Raw genomic sequence first — 26,158 nt, 5'->3', positions numbered from 1 at the left:
TGGTTATTATTGATACTTTAATAAAAATATTATTTTAAAATATAGAAAAAGTAGGGGGCTTGATATTTTTCTAGTAGACAGTGCTTTTAAGACATTGACTCTAGTGACAGAAAAACAGGAGTTTAGGTTTTCACCAGAATGTCATAAAGGTACATTGAGTATGCAGTTTCCTAGGGCTTAAATATACAATAATCTATATTTCAAAGAGCCTGTTCTGAAGGCGTTTGATTGATTGATTGATTGATTGATTGATCGATTGATTGACTGACTGTTGCAAGTGAACAAGTGGAGAGCACAAGGGAAGGACTGAAGAAGGGAAGAGAAGGAAGAAAGAAAATGATTTAAGTAATATGCTTTTAATGACACTCTAGGAATACAATATCTTTTGCTTAAATGTTCCCTTGATTAGAATAGAACATCCTTCTTTAAATTGATTTGTTTCATTTTGAAGTCTAATTTGTCAGGAACTAGGACATGTTATTGCTTCCTGGTCCACAGAGTACTTTTATTCCCCCATGATTTCACCAGCAAGTAGTTCCTGTCTTTAAGGAAAAGAAAGGTTTCATAGTAAAAAAAAAAAAAAAAAAGGATACATTTTGTTTCTTAATCAATTCAACTAGCCTGTGCTTTTGATTGTGGGGTAGAGGCCATAACTCTTCAGATACTTTTTTCAAAGATGTGTATTGATAACTGTCCCTTTGATTTTTTTCATTTGTTTGTTTCTTTTTCCTTTTCTTTCAGTCTTTCTTTTCTTTTATTCTTTCCTTTTTCTTCTCTTTCCTTTGACAGAATTTTTCTCTGCAACAGTCCTGGTTGTCCTGAACTGGCTTTATAGTACTGGCATTGAATACAAAGAAATCAACGACCTCTGCCTCCAGTGCTAGGAATAAAGGGCATGCACCACCACTTCTCTCTCTCCTCTCTCTCTCTCTCTCCTCTCCCTCTCCCTCCTCTCTCTCTCTCTCCTCTCCCTCTCCCTCCTCTCCCTCTCCCTCTCCCTCTCCCTCTCACCTCCCCTCCCTCTACCTCTCCCCCTGATTTATTTATTTTTATGCATTAGTATTTTGCGGTACATATGTGTTTGCAAGAATGTCAGATCCCATAGAACTGACGTCACAAACAGTTGTGAGTGCCATCTGATTGCTGAGAATTGAACCCAGGTCCTCTGGAAGAGAAGCTAGTGCTCCTAATCACTGAGTAACCTCTCCAGCCCATTCTTTAAAATTTTATTTTAAATATATACTGTTTGGATTTTATTATTTTTCTTCTCCCTAAGCTTCTTCCAATTCTCCCTGATTCCCTATCCACCCAAACTCATATTGTTTCTCTCCCTGTCCCCCAAAACAAAGACAGACAAAGATCATAGAGAAAAACAGTTTTCTCCAGTGGACTGTTATTGGGTTTATCAACTACAGTCTGGCACAGGACACATGCCCAGGAGTACTTAGGAAACACAAAGTAGACACACTGTTCTTGTTGTCGGTGTTCCTCTTGCTGGTGTTTGTTATTGCGAGTGTTTGTGGTCTTAGTTTTAATTGGTTTTCAGTAGTTATAATTTCATTTGTTCTCTTTCTATTGCCTTTATTCTTGTTCCTCTCAGTCTGAAATTTCAAGCATAGTCTCTAGGTCTAATTAGGCGGGCATGAATTCTTTTTGCTTTATGATAATTTTTTTTAATTTTTCCTTTAGAAATTGAGATACACTTGCTGAGAACAGGAGTCTAGGTTGGCATTCATGGTCCTTTAGAATATAAAATACGTTGTTCCAGGCTCTTCTGGATTTTATGATTTCTGTTGAGAAATCACCTGTCAATCTGATGGGTTGTCTTTTAGATTTGACCTGTGTTCTTTATTTTTCAGCTTTCAGGATTTGCTCAATGTTTGACATAATGAGCGCTTTAAACACACTATTTACTGAGTGTCTCTCTGGTCTTTTCTACTTGGAGTTCTATGTGCTTGCTGTGTCTGTGTGAATATGTTTTTCCTTAATTTGGGAAAATAGTCAACAAGAGTTGAGATGATAATCTACGGCATTGACACAGGAATTTTCATCTTTTTCTATGCCTATAAGTACAAGATTTGGTGTTTACATAGTACACAATTTTTTTTTGCCTGCTTCTTTCCTAGGCGTGTGTGTGTTTAATTTTTCATATTCTTTGCATGACTGACCTAATTCTTCAGTTTTTTTTCTTTAAGTCCTGATATTCTATCACCTGCTTAATCCATTCTAACCACGCCCTCCCCGAGTTTTTGTTAGTTTCTTAGCCCCATTATAAATTCAGATGGAGTTTCTTTCTATTACCGAACAGAGTTTTTAAATCCTGAATTATTTTCATAATTTCAGTTGTCAGTATATTCATGGTTTTCCTTGCTTGCTTGCTTGCTTACTTGCTTGCTTGCTTGGTTTTGAGACTTTTGTTCATGTCTTCCTAAAAATTCTCAAATTCCTTGATTTTTTTCGCATAAATTCTTTTTGGGAAATATTTCTGTATGACTGGTAGTGAGGATAGGGTAATGGTACTTCAGCAACACATATTTTGTTTTTGCATTGTGACTAGGGAATTCTGATTACTTTCATTAGTTTTATTTCTTATGTTATATTCTAGGGTGCTTCAGAGTTAGCCCAGGACACAGGATGTGCAACTAGGATAGCTGAGTCTGAATTTGGAGATTTTATGAGTGAGCTAAGCTCCACAGGACTCACCAGACTACACAAAAGATGTGTGAGCTAGGATAGGTCTGTACATTGGATATAGCATGGCATGGTAAGGTCAGGAGTACTTGCCAAACAGGTCCACTATTGATTATTAATTGATGAATACATTGATTAAAATGAACTCTTCTGAATGCTGACAACATTAATGTAAATAAAAATTAAATAAAATATATCATAGATATTAAAATATCGTATTGGAGTAAACAAACCCCAAATAACCAGTTTGAACAAATACTAGGGAATGATTAATATGCTAAGATTAAGATTTATTTTTTTTCTGAAGCAACCAAGGTCATTACCCCTGAACAAGCAAATTCTGTTTATTAAGTTACATTTTAATATCATTCTTAAAAGACCCAACAACAAAAACATAAATGGTAGTTTAGAATTTAAACCACTAATTCTGATGAATGTGAAGAATAATGAATGGTGAGAAGAAATAGAAGACAATTAATGTGAATGTTTCTCCAGAGATAATTAGCTAAAAATGGAGGTAGAACTAAAAAAAAGGTGATTGGCCAATGCCGAGGGACTATATGCTATCTGTTCTCTTACTTCATTGTGCTCTGGGAACATGATTCATATTTTCAAGCCAGAGATTTAGTGACTTAAGTCATACAGACAAATAATATATAATCATGGGCTAGATTTGATTCCATAAATGTGTCACAGATTTCATATGGCCAGTTCCAAAGGTGGTATTGATTTTGTTATTTTAAAATATTTTGGGGTAAATGACTTATGCAAAATAGAGAGAAATAGGAGAAGAACCAGAATCTTTACCATTTGGAATTATTTCAGTGTACTAAACCTACATATTTTTGGTGGGACATGATAAGACTAAGTAGAGGGTATTTTCCTTTTCTACATGGTCCTGATTATGTGGACTGGAAATTTAATGAATTTTGTCTTCACAGAAGCATGAAGCTCCGCAACCTTCTTTAAGAAGTGGATCGTCACAGCTCACCATCTTCTTCAGATCGCCACAGTTAGAATAATTATCTTCATATCCACAACTATTGGCTGAAATAGAGAATAAAAACATCCCTTACTTCATTATTATTTTCCTGTGTTAACAGTAACAAGATAAAACTTATATGAATTAGGACACAGAAATTGAGCAAATGAATGGATACCTTTTAAACTGCAGCTTTGTGAAATTGATTTCTTAACTCGAAAAAAACTTAAGAGAAAAATCGAGTGACTCTATGAAGAACTGGGCTATCTAGCTGCTATAAATATGGCTTATGGGTTAGGAGGCTTTGATATTCTTATGGAGAACCTGGGTTTTGTTTGCACCATCCATATGGGGGCTTATGACCAACTGCGACTTCAGTTCCAATGCCTGTTTCTGGCCTCCAGGGTAAACAAGCACAAATGTGGTACACATAAATACATGCCCATAAATACAACCAAATATTCATATATAAAAAAATAAGCATTAGGAATAACCTGACTAAAATGGTGATAATTATGCAAGTACTTTGAAAATTTAATATCTGTCTTCTTTCATTGGGCTGAATCATGTTCTATTATTTTAACTCCTTAAATTCATATTGCTTTCTCTTTTAAAATGCCAACCTTAGGATCTTATTAACCTTGAGGATAAGAAACTTCACTTTAAATTTTATTAAATTACATCCTCAGAAATACTTTTGTAGACTCCAACAGCAATAATTCCAATACAGTTAAAAGTGTGCGCTGATTTTTAATGTTTCTTTAAACCACCTACAATATTATGTTTTTCAATGTCAAAAGTACACATGTCCTAAACAAAAGAAAATCTGTAGTTTAAAAAATAATGTTACTGTATGTACCGGATACACAGCTTGGTCTTCATACAGGTTCCACAACACCTGGTGGTATCTTGCCCTTATTCTGTTTTCTGTTGATTCAGCTTCCCTAATTAGACTGCCTTGTCTGTTCTCAGTGGGAGATGATGTGCCTAGTCCTGCTGTGATTTAGTGACTTAAGGTGCCATGGTGGGCTGCTACCCAGGTGGTCACCTCCCCCTTCTCAGAGGTGAAGGAGAGGGGTGGGAAGGGACTATGTGAGGGAGGAGGAGGGGGCCTGCGATTGGGATGTAAAGGAAATAAATGAATACATGGAAAAAATGTAAATGGTGTTAAGTACATTTTTGTCTCTTGCAGGTAAGGTAATGCTATTAAAACTTAAAGCAGATTGTAATGTTATGCTATTTTATTAGTATGTTAATAAACTTACTGCACAGCCCATCTTCACAATGACCAGGACAACCGTCACAAGGTTCTCCTTCTGTGTAAGGTGAGTATAGTCTTCCTACGTAATTGCCACTGAAATTTGATATACAAAATCATCAGATGATTTTAATTATTCTTTTTACACACTAATGCTTTCATATATCACAAAATTATTATAGATTGATAGATAGATAGATTTAGAGATATAGCCATATATGAATAATTCATATGTATATATGTATATTATTATATATATTTTTGTACTGTTGTTAAAAGCTGTAGCTATACCATAACAAAAAACCAAAATTTCCTAAGAGTATTCAGATATAGATGAAGAAGATATAAGGAGATAAGTAATCCATTCATTTAGCTGAAATATGAAAAATAAGAGTCTAAATTTCTACAGACATTATAATGTTGAAACACTCTCTCCTTTTGTTGATAAACCTGGAAAATTTGTAAGGCAGTGCAATATAGGGTACCGGTTATATGTAAAAGCTACTTTTATAAGTTAGGTAGGTACAGAAAAAAGCCATAAATCCTGTAATATAGAACACGTCACCAAGATGACAGGTTGAATATCAAGAACTTAGTTGTGAAAAATCCTATGCTTATGAAGATTTGGTCTTGTCTGAAGGTACCAGGAAGGTATGAGATTTTATTCTTATAAAAATGATGTTAGTAATTATTAAGTTTTATTAAAAAAATATGTAATCTGAAGGTAGCAATACTCTGATAGTGGCTGGACTGTGCCTAAGTAAAATTATCACTTCACTGATTTTCATGTGAAAATACAAAGAAGTCAGATTCTTCATGCTACCAAAGGTGGCATATGTATGGGGGATGGCAGGTGGGTGTGAGTGTGTGTGTGTGCGCGAGCGCACGCATGTGTTCACGCACACAGTCCAAGGGTTTACAGCAGAACTGTTTCTTTATATGTAGAACACAGCATATAGAGTCTATGAGCAATCTAAAAATAGAAAAGACAAAGTTTTGCACGAGCTGTCACTTGTTTCTTTTCATTAAATATCTGAATCTCCTAGGTTTCAGATGCTGCTTATTTGACTAGACAGCTGGATAGATTCCAGTAGCTTCTTTCTTTGTATATTTAAAAGTTTGTATTTCACTTTCCTTGTATAATATATATCTTTAATCTGTTTTTACACGACCATAATTAAAAATGGTAAACTGCATTTGATCTTGGTCAAAATGAACTCTAATGTGCGTACTTACCCAGGACAATAGTGACAAACATAAAAGTATTTCAATGGTTGGTCAGGGCATTCAGCAACTCCACATGCAACCAGGAAAGTTGAATTCCAAACAACCTATACACCCAGAGATGAATATGAAGCATGTGTCAGAGAGGAAAATAATGTGAAGAAAAAATTATAAATGTAAAATTAAACACCTTTTGTTTACTTCGTTTCTATATGCCTTCTAGACATACTTAAATTATGTATCAATCAGATTACAAATGTTAAAAGAGCCTTCAGAGCCTGATCTTAGTCAGCTACTTCAGCAAAGCTTACAGGAAACACCTCGGGAGATTAGGGAGGCTAACAACTGCTTCAAGCCAATCTCAGAGACTCTGGTGTTCTTTAAATCCATTTTTGACAGTTTCCAAGATGATGAGAACGCAGAACGCTGTGCTGAGGCCAGTGATCTTCAGGTCATAACGAAAGACATCAGAGAGTCCATGGATACCTGGAGGACCCTGGTGAGATGTACAATTTCTCTGTTTCCAACCTTCCAGGCATGTGACATTAAACTACAAGAGCTTAACCTGGTGGATGTCAGGTCAATTTTTAGTCAGCCATCAAAGTGACCATGAATTTTTCCCAGAATCACAAAAGAGGTTTTCAGTTGGACTCTAGTTCATGGCCATGAGCTTCTTCCTTCCCATGTGGACAGGGATCATGACCGACTTGCAAATCCTACTGGTCAAACCAGTAATTATGTCTATTTCCTGAAAGTCGTAAGTGGTGAGTGCTTGTATGTGGAGAGGTGACTTTGAATTTCCTGGTTCCTTCCTGAAACCAGGTTTAAGCTCAAGTATCTTAGCCTGCAGAATTTGATCGGATCAAGGAGTTGGAGTTGCTTCCTGCTATATTATGAAATGAATGTTCATTTGCATTGGAATGCCTTACAGGCTGCAATTCAACTAACAAAACAATAACCATCTGTAAATGGAAAGTCCAAAAATCTAGTAGTTGCTCAGTTCTACAAGGCTGCATAGTTCAGCTGGCCTTCTGTATAAGCCAGAATCCTAAAGAAGTAGGCTTCAGTAGATGTGCTGGACAAGGAAGTACAATCAGGTGAGGAATGAATGAACTCTTCCTTCTTCCTTTGTCTTATATAGGTCTCCAGCAGAAGGTATGTCCCAGATTAAAGATGTGCCTCGATATCTGCATTAAAGGTATGTGTTGAAACAGATCAAAAGTGTCTGTCATCCCACCTCAAGATCTGCATCAAAAGCTTGTGTCTTCCAGCTTCAAGCTCCTGATGAAAGACATTGTCTTCTGGCCCCCAGTTCAAGACAAGAGGTCTTTGTCCATTTTGGGCTGTAGTTCATTTCAGATATAGTCAAGTTGGCAACCAAGAATATCCATCATAATCCACCCCTCGTTATTTTGACAAAAATCATATTCCATGTCCAAATGAAAATAACTAGGTGACAATAATGCCTAATAAGATAAGACTGTCCCTTACACAACTACAAATGCATGAAAAATAATCAGGTCATAATAATGTCACCAAGATATAACTATTTCTACACACTCATACAACCACACAAATGCAGGTTGTAAATTTAGAAGAGGTAGGTGTCCTTTAAGCATGTCGTTTTAATATCTCATAAAATGGGCAAGAGAGAGAGAGAGAGAGAGAGAGAGAGAGAGAGAGAGAGAGAGAGAGAGAATTTGTCCACAAGTTACATGATTCTATAGAACCCTGATTATTGCAAATTTTGGTACCATCATAGTTGGGTATTGCTGTAACATCCTTGACCATGTTTTTGAAAGAACTGTAGAAGGACTTTGAAACTTTGAGCTAGAAGATCCATTGTATATTAAGAGATCTGTGGGAAGATTTTGGAGCTTGGAATGTTGAACAGTACAGAAGAGGGAGGCCTGGTGTGTTAAATTTCAAATGGAAGATTAAAGATTCTGTTAGGGCCATCTTCTATTTTGCTTTAAGATACTGTGGTTGTCGTTAGCTGGAACTGAAAAATCAGCAGTCATTAACAAGATACCACAACTACTAACGTAAGCCTTTGTGTTTCAGCATCCACTGATATTGGTTATCTGGAGATGAGAATAGTGGTGATTAAGAAGAGACTAGCATCACTGAGGTGAACCTGCTGGGAAGTGTTTCCTGAGTGCACAGAGAAGCTGTGTTCCAGATATGGCCAACGTTGTAGCTTTTACTAGCAGCTGTAGTTGGTAATGTAAAAGAGTCACACAAATGGTACTAGTTTGAAGGCATGAAAGGGTCATGGAGAATAACTAAAGGTTGCCATTGTAAGCGGTCAGGAGAGACAACTGAGGAAGGTGCAGTCACAGTGGCAGTTGAAGGCCCAGGACTGAAGAGATCATGAAATGAATTTGAGGCTTAGTACCAGCAGAAGACCTCAGCATTTTGAAGGTACCATGTAACTACCACCAGTGACAGCAGAATCAATAAATTGGAGCTAGCTGAAGCCTTGAGGACAAGCCGTGTGTGCCCCAGGGAAGAGGTGACACAAGCCATTTGGAGGAGCCCAAGATCATATCTGGATCCTAGACACTAGACATTGAGTTATTTATACCTTTGGGTGTAGTTGGTTTATGGTTCATATTATGACCATGTGCTGCTTCTTCCCTCTTGAAACATGTATTTTATTTAATTTTGATTTTTATTGCCATGCACAACTGAAAGACTTTAAATATTTTGAAGAGATTTTTGATTGTCAGCAAGATTGGACATTTTAAAGAGACTGAAATTTTAATGCTTTTGAATTTGTAAAAACTGTGGGACTTTTTAAGTTACTTATGTTTTAATGTAAGATTCAGGGAACGAATAAGGAAAGAAAGTTTGTGGCTTAAAAGTGAGTTATGTGTTTTTGTGTCAACTTAACAAGGGACAGTGGTACTGGTAAGTTTTGTGTAGCAACTTGACCAGGTCATTGGACAAGAAGGATCTTCAGGTGAGAAAAGCCTCCTGAGAAATACATGTGGCATATAGTTACTGATCAATGAGGGACTGCCCAGACTATTGTAGGTGGGGACATCCCAGGGTTGGTGGTCCTGAATTCTATAAGAAAGTGGGCTAAGCAAGGTATAGAAAGCACAGAAGTAAGTAGCACCCCCCATGGCATGTGTATCAGCTCCTGTTGCCAGGTCTGAATTCTTGTCCTCAATTCATTAAGTGATGAACAGCAATGTGAAAGTATAAGCCAAATAAATCCTTTCCTCCCCTGTTTGTTTTTTTCTCATGATATTTTATCAGAGCAAAAAAGAAAAAAAAACAAACAAAAAAACCACCACCAACAACAACAAAACCCTTGACTAAGATATCTGCCTATATAATATCTGGATCTTCTCTCCAATCAGCCATTCAGGATCCCCATAACACTTTCTCTCTTAGCTTTCTTTGGTAGGCCCTATTTGACAGCAACCAGGATTGAGGCACAGTTGTATAATCCTTGCTAAAGCAGTCACCTGATTTGTCTGCAAATCAGCTGTCAAGGGGTCTGGAGAGAAAACTTCAGGAAGACTGTTCCCATTTTCCTTCAGGAGGCAAACAAAGCTGAGGTACAGCCCTGGTCAAGTACTTCAAAACATTTTCTTGCCTCTCACTCACGGAGAAAATATGTTGTCTTACCTGAGTATAGTGTCCGACTTTAACACCAGATCTTTTTGGGCCAAAACCAAAGGCAAAATCAAGGGATTCATCATACCAATCTTGGATTACAGAAGACCACGATGCAGGGTAATTTGCCATGAACAAATTCTCACCACATTTTAATGCTGTAGGAAAAAATAGAACATTCATTAAGTCAGCAGGAAAACACACACACACACACACACACACACACACAGAGAGAGAGAGAGAGAGAGAGAGAGAGAGAGGAGAGGAGAGAGAGAGAGAGAGAGAGAGAGAGAGAGAGAGAGAGAAGAGAGAGAGGGAGTCTATACAAATCAGAATTCCTGTTCTTAAAGACATTGCTCATATTACTTTTGGTTATTTCAGAAGAGGTATGCTTCAGACTTGATCATTCATCTGAACAGTAGCCACAGATATACAATGTGTGGGCTGAACACCATATGAACTGAATAGATAAGGAAGTCTTTTTTTTTTTTCAGTAGCTTCTCTACTTGGATTGACTCATTAACACATTAAATTCTTCATACCTATGTGAATATGTTTGGAGGAGTATATTTCTGGTGTGTGTGTGTGTGTGTGTGTGTGTGTGTGTGTGTGTCATATGTAACAAATGTTGATTTGTACTCTTAGAAAAGATTTTTAATTTTTCTCCTCTTCTAACTAGAGATTTTTATGTGAAATGTTACATATTTAGCATTATTGCTTTGTGCAAGACTTCTTTATACTCATTACTTAAAAACTACAAGTACAAAGCAATTAAAACAGAAGGAACAATAGTTTTGAAGTTCATAGGTAATGCCTTAATTAGAAAATTGAAATTTCATGAGCTAAATATTCTTCCAAGAATGGGGGGAAACCAACTTTTAACACCCAATAATAGTTTAGTATCTTTCATAATCTCTGCAAATTCAAAATTATTTTATACTTTAACTGAATATTAAAGCATTTTATTTAAACTTTGCAACCATTATATTATTAAAATATTAATAGCTAAGAAGTACAACCTTAAAAATGGATGATTAAATTATGTTCAAATTCATCCAGAGATTACCATTTCTAATGTTTCAATAACTATTCCATCTCATAGTCCATTTCTTTATTTTCTCATAATATTTATATTTCCTGATGTAAAGATTGTCTTATAATTTATTTTTAACTTAATATAATTTTCAGCCACAGAGAGTGTACATAATTGGCTGTCACCAAAATTGAAGACAGAGTTTGACACATACACACTGCTCTCTTAAACACACACACACACACACACACACACACACACAATTCCAGCATTTAGGAAGCTGACATTGGAAGATTATGTGTTTGAGGACATCCTGGATGATACAGTGAGACTTGTATCACACTCAACCAAAAACAGTAAAGGAAGTAATGAAAGGTAATGAGAATATTTGATATTTCTTGAGAAAAATGAAGAATTGACTGCTCAGATTAAATACATTTTTATAATCTAAATTATATGTTGTACAAATAAACAAGCCACATCATAAGGTAATGTACGTGAGCCAAGTATGGTGGTATATGCCTTTAATCCCAGAAATCTAGAAGCAGAGGCAGGCAGATCTCTATGAGTTCAAGGCTAGCCTAGTCTACAGAGTTTGTTCCAGAACATCCAGGAATACAGAGAGAACCCCAGACTCAAAATAAACAATATAAAAACAAAAAGAAGAAAACAAACTAAAACCAGATAAGAGGCTAGCTTAAATGATGGTAATTTAGAAATTCTAATTTCAGAGGGCTGGAAAAACAGCTCACCAGATAAGAGCAGATCCTGCTACTGTAACAGACTGTAATTCAACTTGTGGCATCCATATAGGATGGGTTATAACTGCTCTACCTTCAGCTCCTAAAAATCCAGTGCTGCCTTCTGCTCTCTCGAGGCACTCTTCTGTACTTGTACATGTGCATATATACACAAGACACATATGCATATAAATAAAAATAATAGGATAAAATTAAAAGGAGATTCTAATTTCAAATCCCTGTCATATTAATTTAATTAGTAACTAGTTTTATCCAGACAACGGTTTTAATCTTTAAAGGAGAGAATGAGATGATTCCCTACCTTGTTTTACTTGTGATCTAGTTACAAGACACAAAGCTGGAATTGTGGGAGACAGTTTGTGTAAAATATAAAACACCCAATAAGCACAAGACAGAGCCTTTCTGAGCCATCCTGGTCCTGAGATCTTCAAAAAGTTTTTAAAAGTCAGTATCAGAATAGGTGTTTCCTTTGAAACTTTTTGTTAGCACAGTACCAGAAACTGGACCCTCCTGTGTTACTATCCATTCAAAAGTAAGTGAATTTGAGTGTACATACTGGTTGTCCTGTGTTGTAGAGGACTGTGATTGTAAATGCACCTGTTTGCCCATTTCTGAGCGTTCACATAAGCATCGTGGTCCCATTCCTAAAGAGAAAAAGGAAAGAAGATGGCTGTATAATAATGCAAACCTCAAAGGCACATTGTCTTGTCAGGCAGGCTGGTAGGACTGACTTAGATCCTTGCAAGATTTCTGTAGGCACTATTTGACTTCTTTCATCATAATTTATATACAATCGAGTATATCTCTAAATTGTATGTTAGCATATATATTATCAACTTGCATTGTGCCATTCATAATAAGATTATTTTTGCATGCTTTTCTTCCCCATCTTCCAGATCCTGCTCATCCACCCATGCCCTCTCACCCACAGCCTCCCTCTGATGTCCCAGTAAAAACTGTAAAATATTTAATAGTCTAATGACTTCCTGAAATCAAAACAAGAACCATAAATATTTTACAGAACTGCTACAAGTCACACTAACTATGGGGAAGTACTAAGACTAGTTTTATACCTGTAAAAAGTTGCTTCATTAATGCTAGTTTCATTTTTATACATTGAATGAATTTAAAAGAAATATAGGGGGTTGGGGATTTAGTGGTAGAGAGCTTGCCTAGCAAGCGCAAGGCCCTGGGTTTGGTCCTCACCTCCGAAAAAAAAAAGAGAGAGAGAGAAATATAGACTTTGGATCTGGATCCAAGACAGAAGACGGTTTAGATGAAAAATCATAAAGTAGAGATGTCCTGACCCTATAGTAAGAGAGAGAAAGACAATAACACAGTGCCTTGTCACTAAACTAGGTCAAAAAATTTATTTTTAGTTCTGTAACTTTAGTCGGTACAGCTCCATAACATCAATGAATCACTGTTATAAAGAGAATTTAATAAATTCTATTCTAATCGTATCATGGCTGAAAACATAGAAGGAGAGAAAGAACTCTGACCTTAAATATATGTCAGAATATATAGACACACAAACATACACAGATACTCGTGAACATAAAGCAGTAAGTATATTTTTCTTAAATAGAGGCTAAAATAGAGCCAGACCCTTTTAAACCACACAAGAGAAGCCATGTGCAATCAGCAGGCTCCAAACACAGCTCTACAAATGCACTGTCCTGACGTGAGCTCTCACCACTCTTAGTAAGTCGCTACCAGACGGAGAAACCGTTCGTCTCAATTGGTTGTGCTTGTTTATGATCTCTTCTTGGACTGACAGTTTAGTGGTTGACAAATTCTCAAGATCTCTATCCTAAAGGGAAATGAAAGGAAAGTCACATTAGTGTGTGATAAGGTTACATAAAATGGTGAGAATGGTGGCTAAGGTGAATGAAGATCATTATTAAAGTGCTCAGACAATATTAGTCATTGACCTTGAAACTAAACATTAGGAACATCCATTACCTTTTATTAGAAACATTTTAAACAAAATATTGAGAATAAAGAATGAATTCATGGCATGTCAAAGTAAAAGTAAAAAAAAAAAACTTGAAAACTCTGTTCCAGCTACAAATGTCAATTTTTATGTAAGAAAAGCATATGATAGTCATGCATGGTAGGGAAACTTAAGTCATCGCATACAATTAGGCTGTAGCAAGGAAGTGTTAAGGCATGAAATACATATATTATTAACCTTTGAAATAGTCAAACTCTGACGGAGTTTGGAAGCTCATAAAACAATAAAGGTCTACAAACACTGCATATGTGCATTCAATTATCTATTACACTAAGAAAATTTTATATGCAATAGGATTTTGTAATCACTGTGAAGAGTTTTATCAAATATAAGCTCCATGTCAATTTATAGGCAGTGGGTTCTTGAAAAATGCTTGAGGATTGCTGGCTTTAAAATTTAGAAGCTGATACTAAATTTTACATTTTTGTGTTTGTGTGGGACAAATGGGGAGAGTGATATTGTGAATTGGCAGAGATATAAAATTCCTTGCTGATAGAAGGATACTTCAAATCCTCTCTTTTTTTTACAGTATAGAGCAAGTTGTTATAACTTAACTAGAGGTGGACAGACCCTCAGATACATTTTATGCTACTGCTGGGATAAGTTGTTTCTCTTTCCTGCAGTGCTTAGTGCCCTCAAGTTTCTGCAGGTGTTGCATGCGTAGCTTTAATCACACTGTATTGCCCTTATTTGATAAATGTCCATGTCTAGCTGTTGTTTTATGTTCTTAAGTCACTAACGAATGCCTTGAGCCAAGGGATTTCTCATAGCTAGTGATTTCTAAGACAGAAAGAATGAACGTTTTTAAGTCATTGCTAGAAAATCCTTATTCATTAAGAAACAGGAAATGACACTGTTCACAATAGTCCCAAATAATGTAAAATACCTCAGTGTGACTCTAACCAAGCAACTGAAAGATCTGGATGCCAAGAACATAAGTCTCTGAAGAAAGAAATTGAAGATCTCAGAAGATGGAAAGATCTCTCATGCTCAGGGATTGGCAGGATTAATATAGTAAAAATGGCCATTTGGCCAAAAGCAATCTACAGATTCAATGCAATCCCTATCAAAGTTCCAACTCAATTCTTCAGAGAGTTAAAGCAATTTGCAAATTCATTTGGAATAACAAAAAACCTAGGATAGAAAAAACTATACTCAAAAATAAAAGAACTTCTGGGGGAATCACCATCCCTGACTTCAAGCAGTATTACAAAGCAATAGGCATAAAAAGTGTATGGTATTGGTACAGAGACAAGCAGGTAGATCAGAAGAATAGAATTGAAAACCTAGAAATGAACCTATGCACCTATGGTCACTTGATCTTTGACATGGAAGTTAAAACCATCCAATGGAAAAAAGAGCATTTTCAACAAATGATGCTGGTTCAACTGGAGGTCAGGATATAGAAGAATGCAAATCGACCCATTCATATCACCCTGTACAAAGCTTAAGTCCAACTACATGAAGGACCTCCACATAAAACCAGATACACTCAAACTAATAGAAGCAAAAGTGGAGAAAACTCTTGAAGACATGGGCACTGCAGAAAATTTCCTGAACAAAACACCAATGTCTTATGCTCTAAGATCAAGAATTGACAAATGGGACCTCATAAAACTACAAAGCTTCTGTAAGGCAAAGGACACTGTCATTAGGGCAAAATGGCAACCAACAGATTGGGAAAAGATCTTTACCAATCCTACATCTGAGAGAGGGCTAATATCTAAAATATACAAGGAACTCAAGAAGGTAGACTCCAGAGAGCCAAATAACCCTATTAAAAATCGGGTACAGAACTAAACAAAGAATTCTCACCTGAGGAATGTTGAATGGCTGAGAAGCACCTAAAGAAATGTTCAACATCCTTAGTCATCAGGGAAATGCAAATCAAAACAACACTGAGATTCCACCTTACACCAGTCAGAGTGGCTAAGATCAAAAACTCATGTGACAACAGATGCTGTCAAGAATGTGGGGAAAGAGGAAAACTCCTCCATTGTTGGTGGGATTGCAAACAGGTTCACCCACTCTGGAAATCCATCTGGAGGTTCCTCAGATAATTAGACATTGAACTACCTGAGGACCCAGCTATATCACTCCTGGGCATATACCCAAAAGATGCTCCAACATACAACAAAAATACATGCTCCACTATGTTCATAGCAGCTTTATTTATAATAGCTGGAAGCTGGAAAGAACCCAGAGTCCCTTCAACAGAGGAATGGATACAGAAAAATGTGGTACTTGAACACAATGGAGTACTACTCAGCTATCAAAAACAATGTAACTTCATGACATTCATAGACAAATGGAGGAACTAGAAAATATCATTCTGAGTGAGGTAACCCAGTCACAAAAAAACACACACATGGTATGCACTCACTGATAAGTGGATATTAGCCTAAACACTCAAATTACCCAAGGTACAATCCATACACCTCATGAAGCTTAAGAAGAAGGATGATCAAAGTACAGATGCTTCATTCCTTCTTAAAATGAGGAAAAAAATATTCACAAGAGGGGATATGGATACAAAGTTTGGAGCAGAGTATGAAGAAATGGCCATTCAGAGCCTGCCCCACATGTCACACACACACACACACACACACACACACACACACACACTCATATATATATACAGCCACCAAAACTAGAGAAGATTGATGAAGCTAAGAATTGCATGGTGACAGGAGCTGGATATAGATGTCTCCTGAGAGACACAGTTGGAGCATGACAAATAGAGAGGCGAATGCTATCAGTAAACCATTGAACTGAGAAAGGGACCCATGTTGGAGGAATTAGAGAAAGGATTGAAAGAGCTAAAGGTGCTTGCAACCCCGAAAGAACAACAATGCCAACCAACCAGAGCTCCCAGGAACTAAACCACTATGCAAAGACTATACATGGGCTCCAGCAGCATATGTAGCAGAGGATGGCCTTGTTGTGTACCAATGGAAGGAGAAGCCCTTGGCCCTGTCAAGGTTGGACCCCCCAGTGTAGAGCATATCAGGGGGAGCCGGAGAAGGTGGATGGGGGAAACACCCTTATAGAAGAGTGGAAGGGGGATGGGATGAGGGCTTATGTTCATGAACTGAGAAAGGGAATAAAATTTGAAATGTAAATTTTAAAAGTCCTATAAAAGTAAAAGAAAATGGACCCATTTTCTAAAATAATTTGTTTTCAATTAAGAATATATTTGTGTAAATGTGTACGTTGCCAGTAGAGGCCAGAAGAGGGTAGCAGATCCCTTTGAGTTGAAGCTACATGTGGATATAAGCCACTTGAGGTAGATAATAGAAACCAAAGAGACAGTACTTTGCAAGAGCAGTAAATGTGCTTATTCACTAAGGAATATCTCCTTAGATATTACATTTTAACCTGAAAACCCTACTTAAGGTTGTTGTTACTTTTCTAAAGACATAAATTATGGTTTCTGGGAAAGGCGCTATTTTGTGCTTTTTATGCTACCTTCCTTGGTAACTAAAAACTCCACGAGACAATAAGTGTGCTGTTATTTTCTTAACAGGCGATGGTAATGTTTTCTAAAGAGATAGTAGAAACAAGGAAGTATGAGGAGAAAAATTGTTAAAGAGTTTATATTGGATAGGCAATATGACCGAATAATTGCAACATCACAAATTAAGACAGGGGAACAGAAATGAGTGACAGGAAAATCAGTTCTTCATGGTAACTCTCAAAGAAACCATCATTCATCAAAGATGACTCTGAATTGTTCTGCTATTTGTATCTTGAAACTTTCTAAAAGGATACCAATAGAAGAGAGACAGAAGCCAGGAGTCAGGGAAGAAGGGAGGAAGAATAGATGTTTCAAAGGAGCTGTAAAACACAAGCATTTTACGAAAGCAACTCAATATACAAGCAACTTGAGTGAACACCTAGTTAATAGTGTCAGGATTACTAATTTGGTTATGGTAACAAAAAAATAACAGATAATTTCTATTCCAAAACAGGTTTATCCAGTTACTGGCACTCCCTATTCTTGATGAATTCCAGTTGTCTCCAATGCCCAGGGCAGAGAACATGAGGACCACAGCAATCTGCAATGCTTTTGACTTTTAGTAGCTTTCTGACCAGATGGGGAATATCTTTGTTGTCCTACATACTCTGCCATTTAAAAAGATAACTAAGTCTCGCTAGGATTATCCAAATATAAGAAGATATTATAAATAATTAATATTTGACTCATGTAGATGTGTATAACTCAATGTGTGTGAGAGAGATAGATAGGAAAGAGAGATTGAGAGGGAGAGAGTAGAGAGAGAGAGAGAGAGAGATGTGTGTGTGTGTGTGTTGTTGAGGATCAATTCAGGATTTATGCATTCCAGGCAAGTACTTTTTTAGTATAAACCCTAGCAAACTTTCAAAATTGAAAATGGACAAATAATCTTATGCACACTCTCAATGAAAATGAGATAGAGAAATATATATGATGAAGTTGTGCCATTTGGAATACAACATGGATTTTCTGTGGGGAGCACACTGAAATGGATTAAATAAAATAATAGCAAATCTTAGAACAGAAATTGCAGGAAATAAATCCAGAGACCTGAAAAATCAAATACAAATATAATTCAAATATCGCCATTGGTATTTTAATTTCTTGGACCACATTAAAAGGAAAGGAATTATTTTAAATTAATATATATTTAAATCATATAGCAAAAATACAATTGTTCTTGATACAAAATCTATTATTATTATTATTATTATTATTATTATTATTATTATTATTTGTCTCCAGGCTTTTCTTTGATATATATTTTGTGTAAAGAATGTATGCCTGTTCATTTAGATATTACATGAACCTAATCGTTTTAATTTAACCAACCGTACTGACCATGGTTAATATTCACCTGTAATTAAAGCTACAGGTTCATTAGCCTCAGCTTTAAAGTAATGTCAATTGCTTAGAAATATCAATGAATACTTTGACTTACTACACACTCTGGTCTTTTAAAACTTTGAAGAGTGATCTAGTGGCTTACTAGGCTAGCCTTCATAGCTGCCTAAATTGTTCCGAGAAGATACTAAGCCTTACCCATTCATCAGAGGTATCTTGAAGAAGAGATGGGGGCAATACAGCAGCCAGGAACAACAGCACTAACATTAATGCCATGGCTAGACGACAAAGAAGAAAACAAAGATTAGCATTATGATGTTTAGTACATGGAGTTCTGAGTAACACATCTATGAATGCTCTGAGCAATTAGAGTCTCCTCCTAGACACTGAAATCTATGTTGGTCCTCTTTTCAGGTTCTAGATGTCTAGCAATTCTGTGTCTTTCTAAGAATATCAATAGCTTCTAATTTACCATAACATGGTACTATGATGGTGCAGCTAAGGCCTTTCTGGATAAGTGTTTCCTACCCGATTATAAATGTATTCTTTTGAACACATCTTCTGATTAGAAGTGAGAATGTGCCATATCTCTCATGTCAGGTCTGATGTGTGTAAAAACCTAGGTAAATCTTATAACTTAGTTCTGGTTATTATTGCAGTGATGAAACAGAGTGATCACAAACAACTTGGAAAGGATTTATATGGTTTAGATATCCCAAACCACAGTCTGAGAGAAACCAAAGTAGAATCTCAAACACGGAAGGAAGCTAGAGGCAAGTTTGATGCAGACACCTTGGTTGGGTAATGTTACTGGTTTGCTCCCAATTATTTGCTTAGCTTGTTTTCTTATAGAGCTTAGGGCCACCGGCCCAGGAGTGGCACTAAACAAAATGGGTTGAGCCTTCCTCCTCAATCAGTAATTGAGAAAATTTCCTAAAAATTTGCCTGCGTACAACATAATCTTTTGGAAATGTTTTCTCAAGTGGTATTTCTTCCTCTCAGGTAACCCTGGCTGTATCAAATTAACATAAAACCAACCAGAATGTTCTCTACTGAGGATCTAATGTTTGTTTGTTGTTTGTTCACTAAAAGTTCTTTCGCTTCCTTTTGAAACAAGATTTCACTACGTAGCCCAGTCTGGCTTCAATTTCACAACCTTGCCTCAGAATCTTCAAGTGTTGACACATATCTGTATGCTACCACACATAACTCTGCTCTATTTTTCAGCCAATGTCCTTAACTTGGCTTATGTGTCCAGTGTATTAACACACTTCCTGTCAATGTCTGGTCAAGACTAAAACTCCAAAATCATAGAGTTTCATCATCCTATTTTACATATATGGTAAATGCAGGATAAATTAATTGTATGCTCAAAAATAGGAAAGAAACCATTTAAATAACTTGCAACACATTCTCTTATTAATGGTAGTCTATAAACACCTTCATCCTCCCTCTACACACACACACACACACACACACACACACACACACACGTGCACACACACACACACGCACACACACACACATTTGAATGTATGCTAGTATGCAAGTATGTATGTATGTATGTATGTATGTATGTATGTATGTATGTATGTATGCTCAAATGTAGAGACCAAAGGCAGACAGTGGGTGTCTTCCTCAATTGCTCTCCACCCTATGATGGAGCTCAGAATGGTCAGACCTCACCATTTTAGTTGGTCTGACTTGCTCAATTTGTATAACTTGCTCCAGGTACACTCTGTCTCAGCCTTCTGCCTACACTGAAATAAATAGCATGCAGCAATACCGATCTGAATTTTACATTGGGCAGTGGTGATTTAAACTCTAGCCCCAATGCTTGTATAACAGATGCATTGTCTACTGAGCCACCTTGCCAGCACTCACAGTTTGATTTTTACATGACTATTTAACAATTTTCCCTAACTAGTAAGAAAAGTTTTTCTTATTCTACAATTAATAAGTGAGGTCCTATGTGGGATGGATACAATGCATAAATGAGTAATTTTTATGAAATATGTCAAAGCACCCCTTGTCCTAACTTAGGGACTCACATTAACATAGATATAGTGACAATGTGCTTGGTGTCACTTGTCATATGACACTCTGTGGGCTTCATCTCAAACTCATAAAAACCTAGTTGGGAATACTGTGACTCAATGTTTCACTCCACACATGAGCCATCTCCGTATTAGAGATTTAATAATGAGGTGTTACGAGAATTCAAGTAGCAGCAGCAGCATGTATATGGTTTCAAAGCCTTCAGTTCTGAAAGCCAGAGATTGAAATGCTTTAAAGGTTATGTAGACATGGAACTATGTCAATAAAACCCAGCAGAAGTACATAGGATGAGCACATTACAGGAAAAATAGCATGATTATAACTAGTCACAGGCTTCCAATTATCCTCTGTAATATTTCCTAAATTCCAATGTAATTTCTTATGTCCACATTGCTTGCTTTGTCATGTTTTGCTGAGGTAGAAATCAGTTAACAGAGAACTAAAGTTCTGCTAAACTGCTAGAAATCATTATGGAATTTGCTAGACAGTAGGACTGAAGTTCTAAACTGTGCCTGATCTGCAATTCTTGAAATTTTTGACACTCATTTCTGCAATTCACCCTTCCTCTCATAAATTAGCATTCCATTATCTAATACCTTTTGGGATTTACACTTATTGTAACTTCAACTGCTTTTTATCCAACTTCAGTTTAGGTAGATTGGCAGGCACTGTAAGTTCAGATATAAACTGGATGAACTCATGATTTAGACACATAAAAGAAAACATCCATAAATGCTTTTTGGAATTATAATCTTCTCCAGTAGCACATAGTTTATTTCTGATTGACATTAAATAGTTCATGATACCTCAATATTCTCCAGAAACATTTTTGTCATCCCCAAACACAAAGTTCTATATGCTTTGTCATATAAGATATATACACAATTATACATGTAAATAATCTACAAGCCACCAGAATACATTCACCTATGACCACAAAAATTATATGTTTTGTTTTGTGCTTGCCTTGAATGTATTTTATGGACAAGTTACATATTCTGCTTATGTTCATCAATAGCACATTCCTTTCATGCTCACTGCTATAATGTTCTTTTGACCAATTTAAAATCACTAGCAAGGGAACCTTCTCCTCCATATTCTATAACATTTACATCATTGTATATAAAATACTTTAAATAAAATCCCTAACTTTTAAATCATAGGTTTAGTAAAGATACCTCTAACAAAACTACTTGGGAAAAAATTGTAGACATTATTTCTGGTTTTAGAATTAAAAAGTTTCATTCCCATTATCTCTGTATAAAAGCATTTCCAAGATAATAAAAAAGCTGCATAAATGATGTATTTAGCTTTATATGGTTAAATAAAAACAATTGATCTCAATAAAAATATTAATATGATTTTGTTAACAACCACACATGCATTATTAAGTGTAAAATTTCACGTTGCTGAGTTATAAATGTATTGGCATTAGGAATTTGATCTCATAATAAAGGAGTGCTACTTACTTCTATTTTCAGAGCAGAATGAGGTATTGTCCTGCTGGAAGAAGAAAGGTAACATCAGACAGGAGTTCGAGCTCTCTATATGTACTCTGTATAGTTCCTGTTTTGGTACCGTCTGGTTGTGTAAGCACTTCTTGATTAGTCAGGTATGACGCAGAATTTGTCATGCCAGATTTTATTGCTGGTCATCTAACATTTTGACATCATGTGATGACTCTGTGTATGACTATTAGAAACAAATTTTACTAGCTCATTCCTGCTCATCTAGTGATACAAAGTACCTGTATATTTGTCAGTAGATGCTTTGAAAACTCTTAATCAAATAATTTTTATCTTATCAGAGCTGTGAGGATCTTTTTCTTTTAAGGAGGCTGCAGAGATGACTTGGGTTACGAGTAGTTCATGCTGTTACATAGAATAATGAGTTTGATTTGTTCCAGCTACGTATGGTGCCTTATTATTGCTTGTAACTGACAGGGATATGATACTTTCTAGCCTCTATGAATATTACATGAATACACCTCAATACAGAAGCCAATAGATACACACACATGCATGATTTTAAAAAATTGTCTCTTTGCAAATGAGTATGAGCTTATACTTTTCAGGATCTCCTGAGAATTCAAGATTTCCTCCCAGAAATTAAAGTGTTCAAACCTAATTAGGAAGTTGTTGAATGCTTTAGAAAACAAGTGTGACTTGTACCTTTGCTAATTCAATGCAACAATGCCTTCAAGAGTATATTAACAAAGAATTCCAGTTATGTTTAAAGCCACCAGTATTGGCCTTTATTTTCTGGTAGAATGATATTGAACATAACATTAATGAATGTATCAAGTTGATATCATTTAGTGTGTAGATCTGCACAAGGTTTTATGATTTCTAAGATTTTTCTTACATCACAAAAATGGAGCAGGATAAAATACTGACAGCAAATATCCTAAGCAATGATGTTAAGAAAATTGTTTTAATAAATCTGAGAGAATTATTTACCCATCTCAAATAGCATGTACATAGTACAGTACTAAGAGGTATTTCTAGAGACTCACATTGTCATATACATTATAACATGTCTTTAAAGTTGCCTGTCTATGTGAATAAGATGTATGAGAGAACAGAAGCTACTTAATACATATTTTAATTGTATTTCAAGATACAAAATAAGCTTAAATGTGCTATACTACTAAATCACCTTCTTATTTTCTGTGATAAGTTTGGAAATCTGTAAAGATAACCATAGTGCACATAATATTTCTCTTTTATACTTTTTAGTACTCAGATGATTGTGTTTAACTATTTCATGTAAACAAAACACATAATTTTGACCATTTTGTAACTTGTTTGTTAATATTTTACTTTAGCTATTTTAGCTTTAAGTTCCCTTTTGTGCTAGTTTTAAGACTATCAGGAATAATGTTAAGGTCACTGAAGAAAACAAATGCCATTTTCTGGATAGGTAAACTCAATGTTTCTGGGTATTTGATAAAATCATATAAGCATAGCTAATATGTTCACTTAGAAACACATGCCTGAATGATTAAATCATGTTATACTTTTTATCATCTATGATTAGGAAAAACACTTTCACCTATAATAAGTCACATTAAATGTCAGTGGGTAGATAAATCTTCCTCAGGATGCTGAGACTGTTGGCACTTATTGATCCAAGGAAATCTTGATCAGGGCCAGATATAAGTAAACACTGTTAGCCAACACATACAACATTAGAGAACAGAGTCCTCTCAGAGTCCTTCTTTCTACAATATCATTTCTTTTAGATGCAGAAATAGAATCTATTCTACAGTGGCATTTTCAGTTTATAGAAAAACATTTTGTAAAGGTAATTTTGAATAATTCAGACATTTGTCTTATACATAACTTATCCATTTTCACCGATATGTGTAACTATGTAAGAGTTATGGGGGCCTTTGAAAAGCAACAATGATTTCCTTTTGTTTGTCTTAACACTGGATCATTAACTGCCAGTGTGGTGAAAAAGCCAATGCATGCTCTCATTTCCTTTGGAATCTCTCTTCAACATTTATTGGGGTTCTACAGTAAGATGCCATCAGGCATCAGGATATTGACTTTTCTGCTTCTTCAACCATGGTCCAAAATAAACCATCGTTTTTTCCTCTGTATCTCAACTGTTCTCCAGTTTATATCTTGGCAACACGAAGATTAGGAGAAGCAAGCAGGGAGAACTTTTTCAACAGAACTAAAGAAAAACATTTTAGAGAGAATCCTTTTCTAAATTACAATCTTGTGTCATACAAAACTATGATATTAAGTTCTGATAGTGCTTTATGTAGATTTTTTTACGTTTTTCTTTTTATTATTACTTTTATTTTTTTACAGTCCAGCCATTGCCCCCCTCCACGGTCACCCTCCCACAATTCTTCATTGCAATCTTATTTTACCCTCTAAGAATATTCACCGCCACCTCACCCCCATCAGACCTCTCCACTCCCTGGAGCCTCAAATCTCTCCAGGGTTAGACAAGTGTTCTCTCACTAAGACAGATCAGGTTGTCCTCTGCTGTATATGTATCCAGGTGGTGGAAAGAGCCTTGGACCAGCTCATGTAAGTTGTTCAGTGTCTGAGAGATCTCAGGGGTTATGGTTAGTTGAGACTGGTCTTCCTATGGGGTTACTCTCCTTCCAGCATTTCCCTAATTAAACCACAAGGTACCCTGACTATAGTCCAATAGTTGTGTGTAAGTATCTGTCTCAGTCAGCTGCTTGTTAGACCTCTGTGAGGGCAGCCATGCTAGGCTGCTATCTGTAAGCACATAACAGCATCATTAATAGTGCCAGACCTTGGAGCCTCCACTACAGATTGATCCGAAGTTGGGCCGGTCACTGGAACGCATGTCCCTTAGTCTCCTCTCCATTTTTGTCCGCGCAGTTCATTTAGACAGAAACAATTCTAGGTCAGAATATTTGACCTTTTCAAAGAACTTTCTTATAAAAATTTCATAGAAAACATTTTAGACTGATTTTAGAAATAAAGATTAAAATCACTTTTTTCAAAGTATCCCTGCTTTATTTCTGAGACTTCAACTAGCTGGCTCAAAGTTAGAACCCCACAACTCCTTTGGAAATACACAAAAGGGTACTTTATTTAATTCCCTGCTATTTTAAGTGCTAAACTCCAGGCACTGTTGCTTCTGGCCTTAGAGGAACTCAGGCAAGTCAGCTACAACAGCAAATTGACTAAGACTTAAGAGAGGTAAAAGTTTAAATATTAAACATCAACCCTAAATATCTCACAAGATCCATTCTTGCCCTTGCAGATGCTCTTCCCCCTACACTACCTCACAAGGAACCACAAAAGAAGTATCAGGGCTGGCCACCAACACTACAAGATAAGAACCTTTCAATTTACTAGTAAGTGTTAGTAATAATTAATAACATGTGTTTTCAGTTGATGTTCTTGATTTTCTCAACAGTTGAACCTACTTTTGTTATATTTGCCATTATCTTTGGAACTGGCAGCATCAGCATAACTCCTAAGTGGTTGGTTTTCACAAATTGAAATCATTGTTTTTCTCAATAGCATTGCATACATGTGTAATGAGTGTTAAATCTGTCAGTTAAGCATTTGATAAAATACTGTGTATATCTGGTTAGATATTTTCATTTCACATAACTATAGATACTCAAAATAATAGTGTTAAAAGAAAATGATCTCCATTGCTCATGGATTGAGAAATTAATATTACAAAATTGCGTATCTAGTCAAAAGCAATCTATAGATTAAATGGAATCCCCATCAAAATTCCAACTCAATTTTTCATAGAGTTAGAAATAGCAATTTGCAAATTCATTTGGAGTAAAAAAAAATGCAGGATAGTGAAAACTATCCTCAACAATAAAAGAACTTCTGGAAGAATCACCATCCCAGACCACAAGGTGTATTACAGAGCAATAGTGATAAAAACTGTATAATATTGGTACAGAATAAAGCAGGTATATCAATGGAATAGAATTGAAGACCCAGAAATGAACCCACACACATATGGTCATTTGATCTTTGACAAAGAAGCTGAAACAATCCAGTAGAAAAAGATAGCATTTGCAACAAATGGTGCTAGTTCAACTGGAGGTCAACATGTAGAAGAATGTAAATGGACCCATTCTTTTTTTTCTCCATCTTTATTAAATTGGGTATTTCT

General features: G+C 36.0%; 1 protein-coding gene across 1 annotated transcript in view; it reads right to left on the bottom strand.

Moving 5' to 3' along the window:
* Positions 1-2,962: 2,962 nt before the first annotated feature.
* LOC116898093 (cysteine-rich secretory protein 1) overlaps positions 2,963-26,158 on the bottom strand; it is a 37,451-nt gene continuing 14,255 nt past the window's right edge. Inside the window, exons 2-9 of the mRNA XM_032899479.1 lie at positions 21,985-22,015; positions 18,656-18,735; positions 13,276-13,392; positions 12,136-12,223; positions 9,798-9,943; positions 6,168-6,262; positions 4,939-5,027; positions 2,963-3,738 (exon numbers count right to left, since the gene is read on the bottom strand). Coding sequence (XP_032755370.1) covers positions 3,611-3,738; positions 4,939-5,027; positions 6,168-6,262; positions 9,798-9,943; positions 12,136-12,223; positions 13,276-13,392; positions 18,656-18,733 — 741 coding nt within the window. The 5' untranslated portion in view covers positions 18,734-18,735; positions 21,985-22,015 and the 3' untranslated portion in view covers positions 2,963-3,610. The remainder of the gene's footprint in view (positions 3,739-4,938; positions 5,028-6,167; positions 6,263-9,797; positions 9,944-12,135; positions 12,224-13,275; positions 13,393-18,655; positions 18,736-21,984; positions 22,016-26,158) is intronic.

The sequence above is a fragment of the Rattus rattus genome, chromosome 4, assembly GCF_011064425.1.
Source record: "Rattus rattus isolate New Zealand chromosome 4, Rrattus_CSIRO_v1, whole genome shotgun sequence".
Taxonomy (NCBI): Eukaryota; Metazoa; Chordata; class Mammalia; order Rodentia; family Muridae; genus Rattus; species Rattus rattus.
Note: the sequence above shows the minus strand (reverse complement) of the source record. Positions and strands in the feature narration are given on the sequence as shown.